The sequence below is a fragment of the Cyclopterus lumpus genome, chromosome 18, assembly GCF_009769545.1.
Source record: "Cyclopterus lumpus isolate fCycLum1 chromosome 18, fCycLum1.pri, whole genome shotgun sequence".
NCBI lineage: Eukaryota > Metazoa > Chordata > Actinopteri > Perciformes > Cyclopteridae > Cyclopterus > Cyclopterus lumpus.
The window spans coordinates 16,425,894-16,446,827 of record NC_046983.1 but is presented as its reverse complement, the minus strand read 5'-3'; the positions used below and the strand labels follow the sequence as shown (position 1 = coordinate 16,446,827).

Genomic DNA, 20,934 nt, shown 5'->3' with positions numbered 1-20,934 from the left:
CGAGATGGTTCATATGGCTCTAAAATGTGAACCACTCCCTGAACTTCTCAGAGCCAGAGATGGTTCATCTGGCTCTAACATGTGAACCACTCCCTGAGCTCCTCAGAGCCTGAGATGGTTCCTATGGCTCTAACATGTGAACCACTCCCTGAACTTCTCAGAGCCAGAGATGGTTCATCTGGCTCTAACATGTGAACCACTCACTGAGCTTCTCAGAGCCTGGGATGGTTCCTATGGCTCTAACATGTGAACCACTCCCTGAGCTTCTCAGAGCCAGAGATGGTTCATCTGGCTCTAACATGTGAACCACTCCCTGAGCTTCTCAGAGCCAGAGATGGTTCATCTGGCTCTAACATGTGAACCACTCCCTGATCTTCTCAGAGCCCGAGATGGTTTATATGGCTCTAAAATGTGAACCACTCCCTGATCTTCTCAGAGCCAGAGATGGTTCCTATGGCTCTAACATGTGAACCACTCCCTGAGCTCCTCAGAGCCTGAGATGGTTCCTATGGCTCTAACATGTGAACCACTCCCTGAACTTCTCAGAGCCAGAGATGGTTCATCTGGCTCTAACATGTGAACCACTCACTGAGCTTCTCAGAGCCTGAGATGGTTCCTATGGCTCTAACATGTGAACCACTCCCTGAGCTTCTCAGAGCCTGAGATGGTTCCTATGGCTCTAACATGTGAACCACTCCCTGAGCTTCTCAGAGCCAGAGATGGTTCATCTGGCTCTAACATGTGAACCACTCCCTGATCTTCTCAGAGCCCGAGATGGTTCATATGGCTCTAACATGTGAACCACTCCCTGATCTTCTCAGAGCCCGAGATGGTTCATATGGCTCTAACATGTGAACCACTCCCTGATCTTCTCAGAGCCTGAGATGGTTCATATGGCTCTGCGCTCTGGATGTTCTGCAGCTGTCTTACAGCTCGTTTAGAGCCCAGTGAGCAGGCCGTTACAATAGTCTAATCTGCTGGAGACAAACGCATGGATTAGTCTCTCCAAGTCTGGTTTAGACACTATTCCTTTGATTTTGGCAATGTTTTTTGGATGGTAAAAAGCTGTTGATGTTATTGATTTAATGTGGCTGCTAGAGTTCATTTCTGAGTCCAATATTACCCCTAGATTTAACCTGATTTTTAGGTTTTAGAGAGAGAGTCTCAAGGTGACTGATAACACTTTTTCTTTGTTTCTGTGGGCCACAGACAATGATTTCAGTTTTGTCTGAGTTTAGCTGGAGAAAATTGTTTTGCATCCACACACTGATCGGTTCGATGCAGTGGCAAAGTAAATCTACAGGCCCATATTCACCTGCCGTCAGTGACACATAGACCTGAGTGTCATCTGCATAGTTGTGGTAGGGCACGTTATAGCTGCATATTAGCTGGCCTATACATGGCATGTACAGATTGAATAATAGGGGTCCTAGGATTGACCCCTGGGGAACCCCACAGGTCAAAGCCATTTGGTCTGAGACACAGTTACCAATTTCAACAAAATACGTCCTGTCCTTGAGATAGGACTTGAACCAGTTTAATAATAATAATAATAATAATCCATTTAATTTATATAGTGCTTTTCAAGATACTCAAAGACACTTAACATTATACACCGTAGATACAGCTACGGGGAGCAATGCAGGGTTAAGTGTCTTGCTCAAGGACACATCGACTAGGGCGGGGATTGAACTGCCAACTCCCTTGATTGAAAGACGGACCTGCTAACCACTGACCCTTAGTGCAGTACCAGAGATTCCCACCCAGTTTTCTAACCTCTGTAATAAGATCCCATGGTCAACTGTGTCAAAGGCAGCGCTCAGGTCCAGCAGAACTAAGACTGAGACTTTGACTTCGTCTGTGTTCAGGCGGATATCATTTGTCACCTTGATCAGAGCTGTCTCAGTGCTGTGGTGGGGCCTAAAACCTGATTGGAAAGTATCAAAAGCATTGTTAGACAGGAGAAAGTCAGTAAGCTGTTGGTATACAACCTTCTCTAGGACTTTGCCTAAGAATGGCAGGTTTGATATGGGCCGGTAGTTGTTCAGTACTGTGGCATCCAGACTGCTCTTCTTTAGAAGAGGTTTAATGACAGCAGTTTTTAAGGCCTTTGGAAATGTTCCATCCTGGAGTGAGATGTTGACTAGGTGAGCCAGTTGTGGTAACAAACTGCTCAGCACAGACTTTAGAACTCTAGTGGGTAAGTCATCAAGGCAGCACGTTGATGGACTCAGACTGCAGATGATCTCTTTGACTCTTTTGTCAGTGACAGGTATGACATGTGTCAGCTCTAGGTGTCTAGCTGGCTGCAGAGTAGATATTTGTGTTGTGGAATTGATGGCATTTTTAAACCAAGGACACAGACACAATCTATTTTATACCTGTATCCGGTATTCCTGTTCTGACGCCTGACTTGTGTGGAGGGCTCCATGCTGTTGTTGTGCAATTGGTTTAAGATGGAAACTGAAAATACCCTGGTCCCTGGTGAGAGGTTGGTTTCAGATAGATTTTTTTTTGATAGAGGTTTTGATAGAAATTGGTGACAGCTTAGCACGGAGCGAAGAAGATCCAATCTCTAAGTGTGTTGCTGTGAAGGTGAAATACTGTAGAAACCCTGCTGGGCCACATTTCACCACTCTGAGGGGCTCTATAAGCAAAGCGTACCCACTACTCCTATAGTTGGTGCAGGCAGACACACATATCACACCACCCCCTCACACACATAACAGACAAAAGCTTTTCCTCGAGCCAAATACTGCCCACACTAATATTATTGTCAGTTGAAATCTTCTCAACTCCAATTTTAGTAACTTTAATGTTTTATCTTCAGTTAAATAATCTTTGTTTACATTTAGAAGTATGACAGAGATGAACAAAACTAATATTATAGAATTCTCCAGAATTATTTGGAAATTATTAACTGGGTATCATGAATCCACATTCTAAATTTCATGGCAATCTGGTGAGTGGTTGTCAAAATATCTTTCTCTTGGTTAGACGGACCCCGGATAGACTAATGTTTGGGCCAGTGGGCCTCAGTCTACATCAATAAGAGGGCAAACAAAATATAGATAGATAGATACTTTATTAATCCCCAAGGGGAAATTTGTTGTCATAGTAGCGCCCAACACTTTAGACACCAAATGGAATAGACTAAATAAACTAAACACACAAAATAAAATGACAGGGATGACAGATATAAAATAAAATATATATATAAATATACATACACAATAGAATACGAATAACTGCAGTGTGTATTTAAGGCCATTCATTTAAGTTTAAACAGAGTGTGCAAAATGCAAAGTATGTGTAGTGTATATGAAGTGTAAATCAACATAAATGTGAATGTGTACAGTGAAAATGAAAATTAGTCCACAGAGGATCTGGCCAGAGGTGATTTGTTGTACAATCTAATTGCCGTGGCCAGGAATGTTTTCCTGTATCGGTCCTTGTGACGGCGGAGCTGGATGAATCTTTTGGAGAAAGTGCTCCGCTGACTCTGCTGTAGGTGGTGGAGAGGGTGGTCCGGGTTGTCCAATATGGACAATAGTTTCTTCAGTGTCCTCCTCTCCACCACCTGTTCCAGATGCTCCTGCTTGCCGGCGATGATGGAGCCGGCCTTCTTAACCAGTTTGTTAAGTCTGTTGGTGTCACCGGCTCCAATGCTGCTCCCCCAGCAGACAATGGCCACAACCGACTGGTAGAACATCTCCAGCATCTTCCTGCACACGTTGAAGGATTGAAGCTTCCTCAGGAAAAAGAGTCGACTCATCCCCTTCTTGTAGACAGCATTGATGTTGGTCTTCCAGTTCAGTCGGCTGTCGATGGAGACACCCAGGTACTTGTACTCCTCCATCATGTCCACGTCCACTCCAAGGACACTCAGAGGTCTAGGAGTTGTCGTCTTCGACCACCATCTCTCTGGTCTTGGCCAAGTTCAGAAGCAGGTGATTCTCAACGGCCCACTCCACAAAGTCACTCACCACTGCTCCGTACTCCTCCCGTCCATCCCTAATACACCCGACCACTGCAGAGTCATCAGAGTACTTCTGCAGATGGCATGACCCCGTTATATATAACATATAAACATATAAAATATAAAATATATAAAAAACATATATGTATAACATTATAAACATTTATAACATAAATATATATATAGGATAAATGCAAACTTGAAAGCCAAACTGCAGACTACGATAAGGAGAGCATGAGTAACAAGATACATGGGAGAAAATAAAGCCCTGTGTTTACAGAGACAAAACTGGGAAAACAAGGAACGCATGCTGAGTGCATTTTAACAGCGTAACAAAATAATGGAAGTTTGGAGAATGTCGGGGATGCTCAAGCAGATGAGGGGCTTTCTTGTGTGCCACTGCCTGCCAACGAGTTGTTTTCACTGTTGCTTGGTAACTGGTACCTCCCCAGCTGAATTTCAGACTAAAATACACACACACACATACCTTCCTGTGTGTAAAAGTGGAAACAGAATTGGAAGGTAGTTAGTTAGCAATAGACCCCCCAACACCTACCCCCCCCCCTCCCATTACTCATACACATGAAGCACTGCAAGAGCAAACAGAGACAACAATCTCTGTCATGCTGCCAGAATCTGTACGACAAACGTGTGTTGATGCTTTAATTTAGCTCTCTGGCAGCCGGCATTCATCTGGTACTTCTAGACACTACCAGTTGCGCGCAGCTCCATGTACCTTCCCGAGGTCTCATTAGCAAGGCAACCATAGCATCGAAGCGACAAATGCTACCTACCGCCAAGTGTCAAAGAGCTGTCCCAAGCCAGCACTAAGACCAAGAGGAGGTGTTTATGTTCAACTCTGCCACAAGTTCAGACATGAATGTCTTGCTTCACAGTCAAAACTATCAGTATTTTACTCTGGCAGGTAGCTTGATTAGACTTTAGTGATATGGGTTATGAAAGCTGAGACTTTTTGCTTTAAATTGCACAGTTTATATATAGTATGTTTCAAATCAATCATCTTAATGGCTAAAATAACTAGGATTCTACGTTGACGTTGCCATGACGGGAGTAGAAAGACGGTCACAGGAGGGCGCTCAGGGGCAAGGCCGAGAGCACGACAGGGACCTCTGTCTCACAGCTAATAAAGATCCCTAAACTAGTTTGAGTCTCCTGTGTCTCTGTGCAAGGGGGAGAGGGTAACACGGACCCGTTACAATTTTTTTTTCACTGTCAAAAATTTGTTATCAGTCATGAAATAGTAAAACTAAAACTTTGACCAGACTAATGCCATGTAATTCAATGCAGTCGGCAATGCAATATTTTGTTGTAGTATTCCTTTCACTGGAAATTACACCTGCATCTTTTTTCTAAAGGCCAATGTGGGCTGGATACGATATCTTTCAAGCCTTCATAATGACATTAGGCGATGGCTTCTTCAACATACAGCCTTTGCATCCTTATGGCCATCCTGGATGTCAAACATGCTGTGCAATGTGATTTCAAGACAGTGCTGTATGCACATTAAAAAGAGAGAGAAAGGACAACCAAGCAAACAAGTCTGATGATTTACAGTCTTAGTTTTTGAGTGTCTCTTTTAAGCAGGATGAACGAGGATGGATAAATGATGAAGAAGCCTCTCTTCACATGTGCAAACAATGTTCCGCCGCAGAACAACCAGAGGCCAAATGAACTGTCTGTTCGGTATCCAAAGCGTGAAGAAATACCTTTCACATTAAGTCAGGACGCTTGTTTGTTACAGCTTTTACATGTGTGTGTGTACATACCTGCATGAGCCATGATCTACCTTGAAAATAAAGGACCTTATTGTAAAATATTATTGTTCATTCTAAAGACTCAATTTAAATTCAACCATGTTTTGAATAGATGTATCCTGCCGGCAGATTATCCTTTGACCTGATGCTAAAACAGTGCTTGCAATCTTAAAGTGGTGTTGGCAAGGTCACCTGAGTTCTTGGTAGGAAGGAGGCCACGATGAGGGTTAAAGGTGGTATCAGAAAGCTACATAATCTGTAAAGAACAGTCAACGCAACAAAGGCAGAGAAAGATGAGAAGGAGGAATTTGTGATGACAAATATATTTAGACTAATGATTCCCGACCAATCCTGTGTAATATCTCAAAAACTACTCGACGGACTGGCAAAACATTTGGAACATGATTCATTGATGGCCTCAACTTTCAGAACTGCATCAGCATGGTTCAAACTAAGATGTCTCAACAATAAGTAATTCAATTGCAATGGAATTTGGGTCGGACAGTCATGTTCTCAGGATGAACTTTAATCATAAGATTCCTCATCTTTTCAGATAGCACCATCATCAGGTCCAAATCTCAGTTTGTTTATTACCGATAATGATGTTCCCATCTCCCATATTCCCATCAGCCTTCACTGATATCAACTTTGTATATCATGCTAATTGGAATGTATAAGCATGCCTAACTAAAAGAGCAAACAGTCAAAATGATAACTACAACATGTTAACATTGTCATTGTGAGAATGTTAGCATGCTGACATTAGCATTTAGCTCAAAATGAACATAAATACATTGAGGGCAAGACAAATCACATTCATCACAGGTTTATGTGCATCAACTTGTCAAGATACGCTGTTACACAATGTGCTCTTCCTCATCCACGTGCAATAACTCTTAAATTGCAATTGTATCACTTTTGCTGCCCAATCAGCCCCTTCCCGGCCACCCTATCAAGATTACTCCTGTATACGAATGGCACATGCACTGTGTGGCTTCTGATTTGCGACTACTTTCTCAAGGATCTTAGAAAGGAAGGGAAGGTTAGAGATCGGTCTGTAGTTAGCCAACACCTCTGGATTAAGAGTGGGCTTCTTCAGGAGAGGTTTAATTACAGCTACTTTGAAGGAATGTGGTACATGGCCTGTTAGCAAAGACACATTAACAATATCCAACAGAGAGGTGCCAATTAAAGGCAACACGTCTTTAAACAGCCTCGTTGGGATGGGGTCTAAGAGACAGGTAGACGGTTTAGAAGTAGAAACCGTTGAAGACAATTGGTCTAGGTTAATGGGAGAAAAGCTATCCAAATATACACCAGGGCATACGGCCGTTTCCAAGGACACTCCTCTTGATGACAGATCGGCAGTAGTTGAGGGCAAGAGATCATCAATCTTGCCTCTAATAGTTAAAATCTTTTCATTGAAGAAGTTCATGAAGTCATTACTACTGAGGTCTATAGGAATACACGGCTCCACAGAGCTGTGACTCTCTGTCAGCCTGGCTACAGTGCTAAAGAGAACCCTGGGGTTGTTCTTATTTTTCTCTATTACTGATGAGTAATAGGCTGCTCTGGCATTACGGAGAGCCTTTTTATATGTTTTAAGACTATCTCTCCAAACTAAGCGTGATTCTTCCAGATTGGTGGAACGCCATATACTTTCGAGCTTTCGTGAAGTTTGCTTTAGGTCGCGGGTCTGAGGGTTATATCAGGGAGCAAACCTCCTTTGCCTCACTGTCTTTTTCTTCAGTGGGGCTATCGAGTCTAGTGTCATTCTCAGTGAGCCTGTAGCACTATCGACAAGATGATCAATCTGGGACGGACTAAAGTTAGCACAGGAGTCCTCCGTCACATTGAGACGTGGTATTGAATCAAATGCAGAAGGAATCGCTTCTTTAAATGTAACTACAGCACTGTCAGTTAGACATCTGGTGTAGAAACTTTTGACTAACGGTGTACACTCCGGGAGTATAAACTCAAAAGTTATGAGGTAATGGTCTGACAGAAGAGGGTTCTGTGGGAAGACCTCCAAATGCTCAATGTCAATGCCATATGTAAGAACAAGGTGGAGGGTGTGGCCAAAGCAGTGAGTGGGTTTCTGTACTCTGACAGAAGCCAATCAAGTCCAACAATGAGATAAATGCAGCACTAAGGCAATCATTATCAATATCCACATGAATATTAAAATCTCCTACAATAATAACCTTATCACTTTTAAGGAGTAAAGTTTTATGGACTAAACTCTGAAAATTCAGATATAAATTCTGAATATGGACCTGGTGGCCGGTACAGTATAACAAATAGAATTGGCTGTAATGTTTTCCAGGTTGGATGTGAAAGACTAAGAACAGGGCTTTCAAATGAGTTGTAGTTTAATTTAGGTTTAGGATTCATTAATAGGCTTGAGTCAAAGATGGCTGCTACTCCACCTCCTCGGCCGGTGCCTCGAGGAATGTGAGTATTAATATGACTTGGAGGAGTTGAGTCATTTAGGCTGACATATTCTTCATGCCTCAGCCAGGTTTCAGTAAGACACAATAAATCAATGTGATTGTCTGATATTAAATCATTTACTAATACAGCTTTAGATGACAGAGATCTAATATTTAGGAGTCCACATTTAATTCTCCTGTTTTGTTGCACTGTTGCAGTAGTGATGTTAACCTGTATGAGGTTATTTTGTATGACTCCTCTTCTGGTTACTTTTGATTTAATTAATTGATGGTGATTGCTGATTGTCTCCTGGTGTGAGTGAACGCTGGCGCATCTAGCTGCCGCTGCTCTCCGGTTGTTTTATTGTTTTTTCGACGATTTTTCGACGATTTTCTGCACAGTTTGCAGCAGACCACCTACTTACTGTCATCCCGTTTAGTTTAATAGGAACTGTGCTTAAAGCGAGTTTGTTGTCCTGCCTACCCGAACGCTGACAGCTACGCTGCTCGGCGAACATCTGCCCGTGGCCGTGGATCATGTGGAGCTACAAGCTTGCTGTGAGCGTTGTGCTCCTGTGGACTGTCCTGTCCCTCCTAATACTCCCAGTATCACCCCTGATCCACTACCTGAGCGCGGAGCTCCTCCAATTTAGATTCCTCCGTTCTGCTCCTCCGCCTTTATTATACAACTTCCCGGACATCGCTAGCCACCGCCGGAGGTACATTCACCGCGGATCGGGGCGATACCACCACATCGATGACTCCACTGCCATCAACTCCATCTGGTCCTCCACCCGCCGTCAGAAAAAACCAACCCACAGGAAGGTGGACCACACCAAGTTAGCCAGCCTAGCCAGGTCGGCTAACATTAGCTTCACCAACCAACACTCCGACGTCAAGTTTGGATTATTTAACATCCGTTCCCTCTCAGGCAAGGGACAGCTACTACAAGACCTCCTCCTCGACCACAAGTTGGACTTTCTCTGCCTGACTGAGACGTGGCAAACCCCTGACGACTTCTCTCATCTGAACGAGTCTGTTCCACCTGGGTTTGTTTACACCGCACACCCCCGTCTCACCGGAAGAGGAGGAGGTCTCGCGATACTTCACCGCGAGACTTGGAAGGTCTCGTCATTATCTTTGCCAGTATCCCAGACATTCGAATCTGTGGCTCTACAGCTGAATGGTCCTACTCCAACCGTTTTACTCAACATCTACCGCCCACCCAAACCAAACAAGGACTTCATCAATGAATTCACCACACTTCTCACACACATCTGCTCACTGTCTCCCAACATCATTCTGTTGGGCGATCTGAATATTCACATGGACAACACTAATCATCCCCTCACTAAGGACTTCACTTTTTGCTTGGACAGTTTTGGTCTCCTTCAACATATTCACTTCCCCACCCACTCTAAAGGTCACATTTTGGACTTGGTCATTTGCTCTGGTGTCACTCCCCTCAACTGCTCTGCTGTCGATCTCCCTATCTCAGACCACATGCTCATTTTATTTAATTTAAGTTTAACATTATCCAAATACAAACAGTTACGTGTCATATCCTTCCGCAACATCACAAACATTAATCTGGCTGACCTCACAACAGGCATTGACAGTTTCCCCATCATCACTCCCCCACACACCCTGGATCATCTGGTTAATCTTTACAATGATAGTCTCCGTACTCTGCTGAACTCACTTGCTCCCCTCAAAACCCGGACTGTCTCATTCCCCCACTCTGCCCCCTGGTTCTCCCCTCAGCTCCGCCAGTTGAAAGCCAAGGGTCGTCAGTTGGAGAGGCTTTTCACCAAAACCGGACTCACGATCCATAAACAGATGCACCATGCCCACATCCTCCTCTACAAAGATGCCCTCTCCTCAGCCAAATCACAATTCTTTACTGACAAAATCACTGCTGGTGCTGGGAATACCAGGACCCTTTTCTCTGTGGTCAACAATTCATTCTGCCCCCCAGATTCCCTTCCCCCTCACTTCTACTCCACGGAAAACTGTAACTCCCTAATATCATTTTTTAACACTAAAATAACTACCATCCATCAGCAACTGACCCCTCATACGTCCAGCTGTCCTTCTACTTTTGTTGCCCCCCCCGTCTCTGTACCTCTCTCCTGCTTCCAACTCCCCTCTGCCATCGTTTTATCAAAACTCATCCAGACTTCCAAGACATCCACCTGCCAACTCGACCCCCTCCCATCCTCCCTGGTTATAGCCTCCCTCCCCTCTCTGCTACCCCTGATAACGGCCATCATCCATTCCTCCCTCACCTCTGGTTCTGTCCCATCACCTCTCAAATCCGCTGCTGTTACTCCAATTCTCAAGAAACCTGGTTTAGACCCCAACATTTTCAATAACCTCCGTCCCATTTCCAACCTACCATTTCTCTCTAAAATCTTAGAAAAAACAGTGGCATCTCAGATTCAGGCTCACCTCTCAAACAACAATCTCTATGTACAGTTTCAGTCCGGTTTTCGCCCCCGTCACAGCACAGAAACCGCCCTCATCAAGATCTCAAATGACCTCCTCATGGCAGCTGACTCTGGACTACTATCAATCCTCATCCTCCTCGATCTGAGCGCCGCCTTCGACACCATCTCCCACACCATCCTCCTCGACCGTCTAGCCTCCATTGGAATTTCAGATACACCCCTTTCATGGTTTCACTCATATCTCTCTGGCCGTACTCAGTTCATTCAGTTAAAATCATTCACATCACATCCCTCCCTCCTCTCCTTCGGTGTTCCCCAGGGATCTGTCCTTGGTCCTATCCTGTTTATTATCTACCTCCTCCCACTTGGACTCATTTTCCGCAAACATAATATTCAATTCCACTGTTACGCGGACGACACCCAGCTCTATGTTTCCTCCAAACCCTCTTCCACTTCCCCGCCCCCCTCCCTCTGCGCCTGTTTACAGGAAATAAAAAACTGGTTCACCTCAAACTTCCTCAAATTGAACAGCAATAAAACCGAGGTTGTCCTCATCGGCTCCAAGTCCACTCTCACCAAGCATCCCAGTTTCGCCCTCACAATAGACAACTCCTCGGTCTCCCCCTCCCCTCAGGCTAAGAGTCTGGGTGTCGTCCTCGACAGCACACTGTCATTCCACACTCACATCAACACCACCATCCGGTCTGCCTACTTCCACCTCCGAAATATCAACCGCCTCCGCCCTTCACTCACACCCAACAGCGCCGCAATCCTGGTCCACTCTCTTGTCACCTCCCGCTTGGATTATTGTAATTCCCTCCTCTTTGGTCTCCCCCACAAACTCCTCCATAAACTCCAACTGGTCCAGAACGCTGCTGCCCGCATCATCACCAAGACCCCTTCCATCTCTCACATCACCCCTGTTCTACGACAACTCCACTGGCTCCCCATCAAACACCGCATTGACTTTAAGATCCTCCTCCATGCATTCAAGGCCATCCACAACCTCGCCCCTCCATATCTGTCTCACCTCATCCAAATCAACATCCCCACCCGGTCTCTCAAGTCTGCCTCTTCCATCAACCTGACTGTCCCCCCAGCTCGTCTGTCCACCATGGGGTCAAGAGCCTTCAGCCGCTCTGCCCCTCGCCTCTGGAACTCCCTCCCCCCTGACATCAGAAACATTGACTCTATCATTTTATTCAAAACCCACCTCAAAACCCACCTTTTCAGGCAGGCCTATGCCTGACGTGTTCCCCTCTGGGTTGCTCTGCTGCAGACTGTTCTGCTTTTAACTGTGCTGCTTTTTAAATTGTGTCAGATTTTTAAATATGTTGTACGACGACCTTGAGTGCCTTGAAAGGCGCCTTATAAAACAAATGTATTATTATTATTATTATTAATTTAAGTGACCGTGGGACAGACACAGTCTCTATAGAGTTAAGGTTAAGGGTGGGTAACTGCTCCAATGGAAGTGCAGAGAAGGGTGGAAGACTACAACTCTGCTTCTGCTTCCTGATCTGAACTCTGGGTCATGGATTAAGTCTGTTAATCAACTTGGCCATGTTTGTTACTTCCAGACTAGATTACTGCAACTCCTTATTATCAGGCTGCTCTAATAAGTCTCTTAAATCCCTCCAGTTGATCCAGAATGCTGCAGCTCGTGTACTCACAAAAACTAAGAAAAGAGATCACATGACTCCTGTATTAGCTGCTCTGCACTGGCTCCCTGTAAAATCAAGAATCACATTTAAAATTCTTCTCCTCACCTACAAAGCCTAGATTGGTGATGCACCATCATATCTTAAGGAGCTTGTAGTACCATATTGCCCCACTAGAGAGCTGCGCTCACTAAATGCGGGGCTACTTGTGGTTCCTAGAGTCCTAAAAAGTAGGATGGGAGCAAGAGCCTTCAGTTATCAAGCTCCTCTTTTATGGAACCAGCTTCCATTTTCAGTCCGGGAGGCAGACACAGTCACCTCATTTAAGAATAGACTTAAGACTTTCCTGTTTGATAGTGCTTATAGTTAGGGCTGAATTAGGTTTGTCCTGGTCCAGCCCCTTGATATGCTGCTATAGGCTTATAGGCTGCTGGGGGATGTTTTAGGATACACTGAGCACCTATCTCCTCTTCTCTCTCTCCTTATGGATGAATTTACATCTCTACATTGCACCTTATTAACTCTGCTTCCTCCCCGGAGTCTTTGTGACTTCACGTCTCATAGGGTCCATTGGACCTGGAGGTGTCTGATGCTGGTGAGCCGGCCTCCCGCGTTGGCCCTGCTGATGCCCCGCCCCCCCTCCTCTCTACCTCCTTCTGTTTCATGGATTGGAGTTCCATTCATACATTGTCATATTCATGTAATGTGTTTATGTAACTCTGTAACTCTGTTCATCTGGTCACATGACATCTATTCTTCTGTCCATCCGGGGAGAGGGATCCTCCTCTGTTGCTCTCCTGAAGGTTTCTTCCCTTTTTTCCCTGTCAAAGGTTATTTTTGGGGAGTTTTTCCTGATCCGATGTGAGGTCAAAGGTCAGGGATGTCGTATGTGTACGGATTGTAAAGCCCTCTCAGGCAAATTTGTGATATTGGGCTATAGAAAATAAACTGAACTGAATTGAATTATAATTATTTCCGCTAATTCAATTCAATTCAATTCAGTTTATTTTGTACAGCCCAATATCACAAATTACAAATTTGCCTCAGAGGGCTTTACAATCTGTAATAAATACAAACATATGGGAAATAAAGTTATTATTTATTATTATTGTTATTATTATTATTATTATTATTGAAACTGTGTCTGATTGATAAAAATGTACTTTCCATGTGTTATTTGTTCAAATAGGGAGGCTTTAGCAAGGTTGGAGAGAAAGTCTAGCAGGCTATAGGGGAGCCAAGTAAATGGGTATAGACCCAGCTCTCCTACAGATCTCCCTCTGGTTCTCCAAGATGCTCTGCGGGCCTATGCTTGACTCTATGCTACTTGGCTCTAACCCACATCCCCTGAACAGCTTCCAGCAAGCCCCCCTGTGCTCTGCCCCTTCACAATAGAACGAGAGGGAGATTGGTGGGGTCCACTTGCGGTTATGTGGAATGTCTTTTAAGAGAGCTCCAGCGTGCTCACAGTTGGGTCTGCGAGGCCGTGGCTGAGTCACTCGTGCCTGTCTAGTTATGGTCGGTCATAGTTGCATGTCGAAATGTCCTTGACCCCCGGGCGCTTCACTGCAGCCCATTGCTCCTTATTAACTAAGGAAGGGTTAAATGCAGAGAAGAATTTCCCTACTGTGGATCAATACATTCATTAATTAGTTCAAAGCACTGGTTAGCGTCATATCTAGGCTAACGTTAGAGTTAAGCAGCCAATCAGAGGCAGAATAGGGGCTGGGAGGGATTGGGTACTGACATTGCCAACTCTTTTCGAATGAATGTAGCTTGTACTAGCACAGTAAAAAGTCGCCAGATGCTCTCGTTTGCATATGGATAATATCATTATGCATTCATTTGCATAAGACTTTGTGATTGTGTCGGTTGCACAACCACAAAGAAAAGCAAGAGAGTGCCTGCACATAACCAGAGGAAAACACCCCATGCTGTTGGCTAAAGAGCCATGGACTGTGATTTATACTCGGAGCATTGTCGGATTTGATTTTGCCTACAACTAAGCACATTTGAATTTATTTATTGCTCTCAATTTGTTGCTAGTTGCTTTTTAGAAATATAGTTGCTAAGAGGGTCTGAAAACGAAATCTCTAAATCGAGCAAAAAAGACCACAAGTTGGCAACACCGCACTCAGAGGCTCTAGGCTGTTTCCACAAATAGGCTTCATCCCAAAAAAGTAAATAAATAAAAAACACTAACTGCAGTATCTTCGAAGCTTATATTCGCTCACACAAAAAGTGCGAACTCTAATTTCAGAGTTTAAAATGTGCCAATAAATATAATGTTACCTGCAAATGTCACGTTCACATTATTTACAAAATAATTTGTCATGACACTCCAAATTTGATTCAAAATGGGTCATATTATTTTCTCTCTCATGTCATTTCTTTTTTTTCCAGAGCCATTGCCTGTACAACAGCAATGTGTTACTAACAAAAAGGCTCTGATTGTAAGTGATGTCCCCACCAACCACCGCCACTGAAACTCCCCTGGAGGACTCCTCTTGTTTACATGGTGTAGCTGCTCTTGACCTGGCCCTCAGGAAAATCACTGTTTATACATACACTGACCATATGATATACGTTAAAAATAAAGGTATCACTTAAATGTCCCTCAATTCAGTTTCTCAGGAATATTAGTGATGACTTCAGTGAATGTTTCAGATGTGCTATTTTTGTCTCCAGTGACATCACTGTTCAGTCCCAGCGGGACATATTTCTTCTGATATCGGTATCTGTCTGAAATCTATTTTGGTGTCACAACCCGTTATTAGCATTAGAGCATAGCATAGGCAGACACTGGTGGTTGAGCCATAACAGTAGGCTACATCCATTTTCATATGAGCCAAGTCAAGTTTCAAACCACAAATAAACAAGGCATTGCAAAATGTATGAAGTATAAAGCTCCATCAATGTGTTAGGCTTTGTGTGACTGAATCAAGCACCAAGCCGTCTGTTTAGTGAGGGCTCCTTGTCTGGGGCTCGCAGGCGTCCTTGGACTTCTGAATGTCACAATACACTGTGGCATGAGAGCATTTTATTGGACACCATTGAACAGCAGCAGAACAGATGACATCTGGTTGGGAAGTTCAAACAAAGGTAATCTCAGCCAGCACCATGCTGTCCCTGCACAGCACCGTGTGACCAGACCATAACAACAAGCTGTGAGTCTGGACCACCATGTGATGTCATGGGAGTGATGGGTGTCACAGTGAAGCCTGCGTGTCTCATTGTGGAGCCACTGCCATGAAAAGGTTTTTAAAGTCATCATCAAAACCTGAAAGCATGCCCCGCGTGGAGCTGCACAGTGGTGTCTGCAGGGCAGCCTGCTGGGGAACAACTACTTGTTTCTGGTCATGTGGATGGATGGTGACAAAGAGGGAATGGTGAGGATGGAGCATGAACCATTGGATCGTGACAATTCGGGGATAGCCTACTCACGCTGCTGTTCTCTCCTGTCCAGTGGACCATCGCCTGGTTGTGGGTCGCATCCCCTTTGAGGACGAACGAGCTGCTCAGCAGGGTCATTTGTTTCTCCCGGGACAGCGCTCTCCTGAAGCGGGGTGAGCTCTGCCCGCCGGCGGCTTCCTCGTCAACGTCCGTCGGTAAGCCCGGCGACGACCCTCCGTCTCCGCCGCCCATGTCCAACGGAGGGTCCTCCCCGCCGCGCCGGTTTAAAGACCCGCTGTCACAGCGCACGGGTCCCGGCCCGGACATCCAGGCCGAGGTGGTCAACAGAAAGACGCAGAGGTGCGCAGCGGCGGAGAGCGGCTCTTCGGGCCGCAGAAACGCCATGTTTTGCGCTGCAGTAGCGCTGAGTATCGCGGAGACTGATGGAGAGACTGCTGATGCTTGAGTAAGATAGGTGTATACTGTAAGCCGAGGGAGAGAAAGAGAGTGAGGGGGAGGGAAGGAGGGAGGAGGGAGGGAGGGGGACTAAAGCGGAGGCAGACAGTGGGACCAACGTGGACGCGTCTCTCTACCAAGCGGATCCACAGAACGGCGCAGTGGTGCCATCTGCTGTGCATCCAACTGCAGCTCCTTGAGAATGCATGATTCATGAAGTGTCCCACACGAGGAGTTTACATTTTAGATATGACATCTGATCTTCTTATAGCACACGTTCAAGTGTGTGCAACAAGCAACAGTCATCTATAGCTGCTGTCACCGGGGGAGTAAATCACAAGTTCATCCACAAAATATATCTTATGTTATATATATATATATTCATCGATCTAGCTATCGTGTGGTCCCTTGCTTAAATGTTTGTCCTCCATCCATCATGTTTGAGGAATAACTCGTGGCCTTTTTTACGTGTGAAGGCCGTAAACATGACCGATTCTGTGTCCTGTAACAGTGCAAAAACGATTTTGCATTCAGGTAATGTAAAGGGAATTACATTTAATCTGAAAAATCTGACATTTATTTAGTTTATATTTACTTCAGCACAGCCCCCCAGTGAGGAGCAGACATCATTTCACTTGCAGAAAAAAAGACTGAAAGGTGAGGGTTAATGAATGTCACAGAGAAAATGTGGTGAAAACCCATAACTGGGAACATTCAACTCAGTGATCTTGAATGCGTGTGACTGTTGGGTGCCAGTTTGAATCTTAAACGACATTAGGCTATACAAAGAAAATTGAATTGGAAATTGAATCTGGGAGTCAGTGAAGTCTAATTTGTTGAAGTTTTGAAATTTGTTGAAGCTCTTAGTCCACATTACTATACTATAGTATTACTATAACTACATGTGAGCAGATAAAACAATGACCTGAGACTAGGACATCATTATTGGATACTAAGGATCATTTGTAAATCGTATTGCCCCTCATTAAATACAAACAGTTGGCCCTAATTTCTCCCTGGGTTTGTTTTTCTGACAGCTTTCTAATATATTCCAGCATTTTTTTTTATTAATCTTTGCTCCCAATTTAAAACTATCAGATGACTTAAAGCATTTGGGAACATTCCTCATTTGCATGATATCAGTCCACAGCCTCCTCACTGCCTGTGTTGGTGGCCCGTTGGCCATGAGGTCATAGTGTAGCTCCCACTAAGTAATAGCCCTTGTTGAGTTGTAGTGGATTTTATATACACTTGCACATGTAGATAAGAGAGGTTATGTTTTAAATTAATACATAAAGAAAGTTATGATAATTAATTTGAGGAATATTCTGAGGAATGTATTATGAAGCATAAGAGAGAATCACTGTTTTATTATTCTGTTTTAATGACAAATGTAATGATTAATTGTATGATGCATGAGAATGAATGGATGTTTTATTGTTTAGACAATAGTTAAAGGGATGCCGATTGAAACCTGAGATGTTGCTTTTATTCTGAAGGCAGGATAATAGGGTTTTATTCTGAAGGGGAACTTCCTGTCCTTGACCGGAAGTGTGAGCTTTGACCCCGCTAGCTTATCGATTGGAGGCATTCTTTGAAGTGGCCAATGGCACTAACCCTCAGGTGTGAACCTCATGTCTTATTCTCTGGTCAGCAGCATGTCTCTAAAAGGTATTTACATGAATACCTCCACTAACCAATGGAACCAACCTTCAGGTGTGAACCTCATGTCTTATTCTCTGGTCAGCAGCATGCTGTGTCTCTGAAAGGTATTTACATGAATACCTCCACTAACCAATGGAACCAACCTTCAGGTGTGAACCTCATGTCTTATTCTCTGGTCAGCAGCATGCTGTGTCTCTGAAAGGTATTTACATGAATACCTCCACTAACCAATGGAACTAACCTTCAGGTGTGAACCTCATGTCTTATTCTCTGGTCAGCAGCATGCTGTGTCTCTGAAAGGTATTTACATGAATACCTCCACTAACCAATGGAACTAACCTTCAGGTGTGAACCTCATGTCTTATTCTCTGGTCAGCAGCATGCTGTGTCTCTGAAAGGTATTTACATGAATACCTCCACTAACCAATGGGAGCTTAGCTCAGCGAATGGACTGCCAATAAAACTAATTGTAAGACGTGAATTTGGTCTCTTACGTGGTGACGGCAGACAGAAACTGTTGGCTACGTCAGGAGACTGTGGAAGCGAAGCCATGTGAGTGCGACCGGGCCTGTATGTATGTATACTGATGACTCTTGTTTGTTATGATTAAATAATGGTTATTATATATCTCTGGCTTCGGAGCTTCTTCTTCCAAGCACCAGGTAGCTCGAGATTCTCTGGACTTTAACACCCTCCTCTGAGTTCGTCCTCCTATCCAATTACAGCTCAAGACTTGGACTAATCCATGAGTTGGTGGGTCCAGATTTGTAGGGGTCGAAAGTATATATATATATATATACAGAAAGTACAATAGTATAAAGACTTAAACTGCAGCCACACAATCCCAATGTTAATTTCTCTATTCTAACATATGGATTATTTGTTGTTTTAGTCATTAAGTACTGTACACAAAGAGCTGTACTTCTTAAAGAAACTTTAGAAGACAACATTCCCGTGCCAGATTCTTGTAAACTTGTACTGAGGGGCAATAGAAAGCATCCTGGCTGGAAACATGACAAACATGGGACGTGCACGACACAGGACAGGACGGCTCTACAGCGTTGGTGAGAAGAGGAGCCTGTGAAGAGCTAAAAGAAATATTAAAAGACGATACCCACCCAGCCACAACCTGTTCACCTGCTGCCGTCTGGAAAGAGATACAGAAGTATCAGCTGATGAACCACCAGACTTAAAACAGCTTCTTTCCTCTGGATGTGAGACTCCGTACCTCATCCTCCTCCCTGCATTTTTTGTGTGTTTTTGTATTTTGCGGTGTATCAAAATGGGACTACAATCTGCATTTGTTGTGCAACTCTGTTGTACAATGAGAATATATAACTTTTTAACCTTGCACTGACAGGATTAACCTGCATCACCAATAAGTACCAGGGATTGCTTGTAAGACTGCAAGAACTTTGACTATGGTAACATTTTGTAATATCACTTCACCTCTTACGAGCAGAGTCGTAGCCAGTTCCTCAATTTATATTCATTGCTATTTCTTCATTTATATTTGACCATTTTGTGTATGGGTGTGTGTGTAATCCCTGCAGGTCAGCGCACCAAGGAGAGGTGCTACTGCATGGTGGTGTGGCTGAATGAAACAGCATTCTGTTTTTAGACCTCACACAGCTTGCATCATATGTTATTTCCTTGACAGATTATTGTGCATTTTTTGGGAAAGATGGGCTGATGCATAGAATCATGACAAATGGAACAACAAAAATAGTTATATCCATGTTAATTTAAACAGAGACACAGAGTTACCCCCGGGTATTACCCGGTGAATAAAACAATGTCATTGTATGGCTGACTTGGCAAAAACATACCATCAAAAGAATTATGAGTTATGCTGCAAACAGATGTTGTCGATCTGAAATATTTCAGGATACAGCAGGAAGAAGTTTTAAACATAATATTTAGGAGACAGTGTTAGGCATTATTTTTTCAGTGCCACCTAAAGGCAGAATTGTGCTCTTTTGAATCAAGAGCTGAATCATAGTTGAAAAATGTGTATATTATTTACATGTCAGAGTCCTTCTGTTGTGCTGCAGGTTGGGAATAAATGGAGAGAGTGATGTTGTTGGCTCAACTGGTCTCAGATCAGTGCACTCAGGTGTCCCGAGTGGCAGAACAGGAGCAGTCGGTTTGAATATTTGATGGCAGAAGGTGCATCAGTGTTACAGAAAATACAGAACACAAGAGCACCTTTCTCTACGTCTATTATAGTTTATATTTCTATCCATCCACCTTGATAATCCACTTTTTAGTGAAGTTTAGAAATAGACATGCTGTATTAGGAAGAGATAAACCCCAGCAGGCAAAGTCAGAGAACCACAGCTGGGTAAGTAATGTGAGGCATCAAGTATTTATGGGATGCTTTAAATTAATTAAGTATAAGTTTAATTATTTTAATTATTTTGTCATTTTTAACAAAATAATTCAACAGACAGCACTTTACATAATGCATGTGCTTGGAAAATGTTAAATGATTCAATAGGAATATGTTTAAAAAATCAAACTACCTAAATGTGATGCCTACAGAACTCACAGATCTAACACACAGCCTAATTGTCTCGTTGATCAACTTTAAATGAACTTGTGATCTTGAAAACAGGTCTATTTTCTGCCCTAAATCTAGTGCTTCCAAGCATAAATCAGGGAGGCCGGATGATGGCAGTATGGCAACCTCCATGACCTCAACTACCAGCATACTGCCTGTACTTGCACCTTCTAAACTGGAGCTAGCATTTAAATATTTCATATCTGTGTGTGTGTGTGTGTGTGTGTGTGTGTGTCGGGGTGGGGGGGGGGCGCATTAGACAACACACATTTAGTTACTTCAGGTAGTGGAAGGTTGGTATGTGGTTGATTAATTATTTAGTATATTATAGTCTACAGTGTACATGAGCAACATAATGAGAGTGAAACATGATTAGTGACTCCAATGCATTTTGTAAGTTGGGTAATTTGTAGGAAATGATATTGGAGTTAAACTGCAGATCATCCAAGATGCATGTAAGAGCACCGTTTGGTAGATTGTACAGAACCATTGGTACAAAAGAACTGAATGATTGAAAATAATCAGCTGATCAATCAATAATTCACATCGAGGGACCAATA

At 43.7% G+C, this 20,934-nt stretch overlaps 1 protein-coding gene across 1 annotated transcript in view; it reads right to left on the bottom strand.

Annotated features, from left to right (window-relative positions):
- The window catches only part of sorcs2 (sortilin-related VPS10 domain containing receptor 2), a 226,304-nt gene extending 210,209 nt beyond the window's left edge, over positions 1-16,095 (bottom strand). The window contains exon 1 of the mRNA XM_034557809.1: positions 15,742-16,095. Within this exon, the coding sequence (XP_034413700.1) occupies positions 15,742-16,095 (354 nt within the window). The remainder of the gene's footprint in view (positions 1-15,741) is intronic.
- Positions 16,096-20,934: the final 4,839 nt, after the last annotated feature.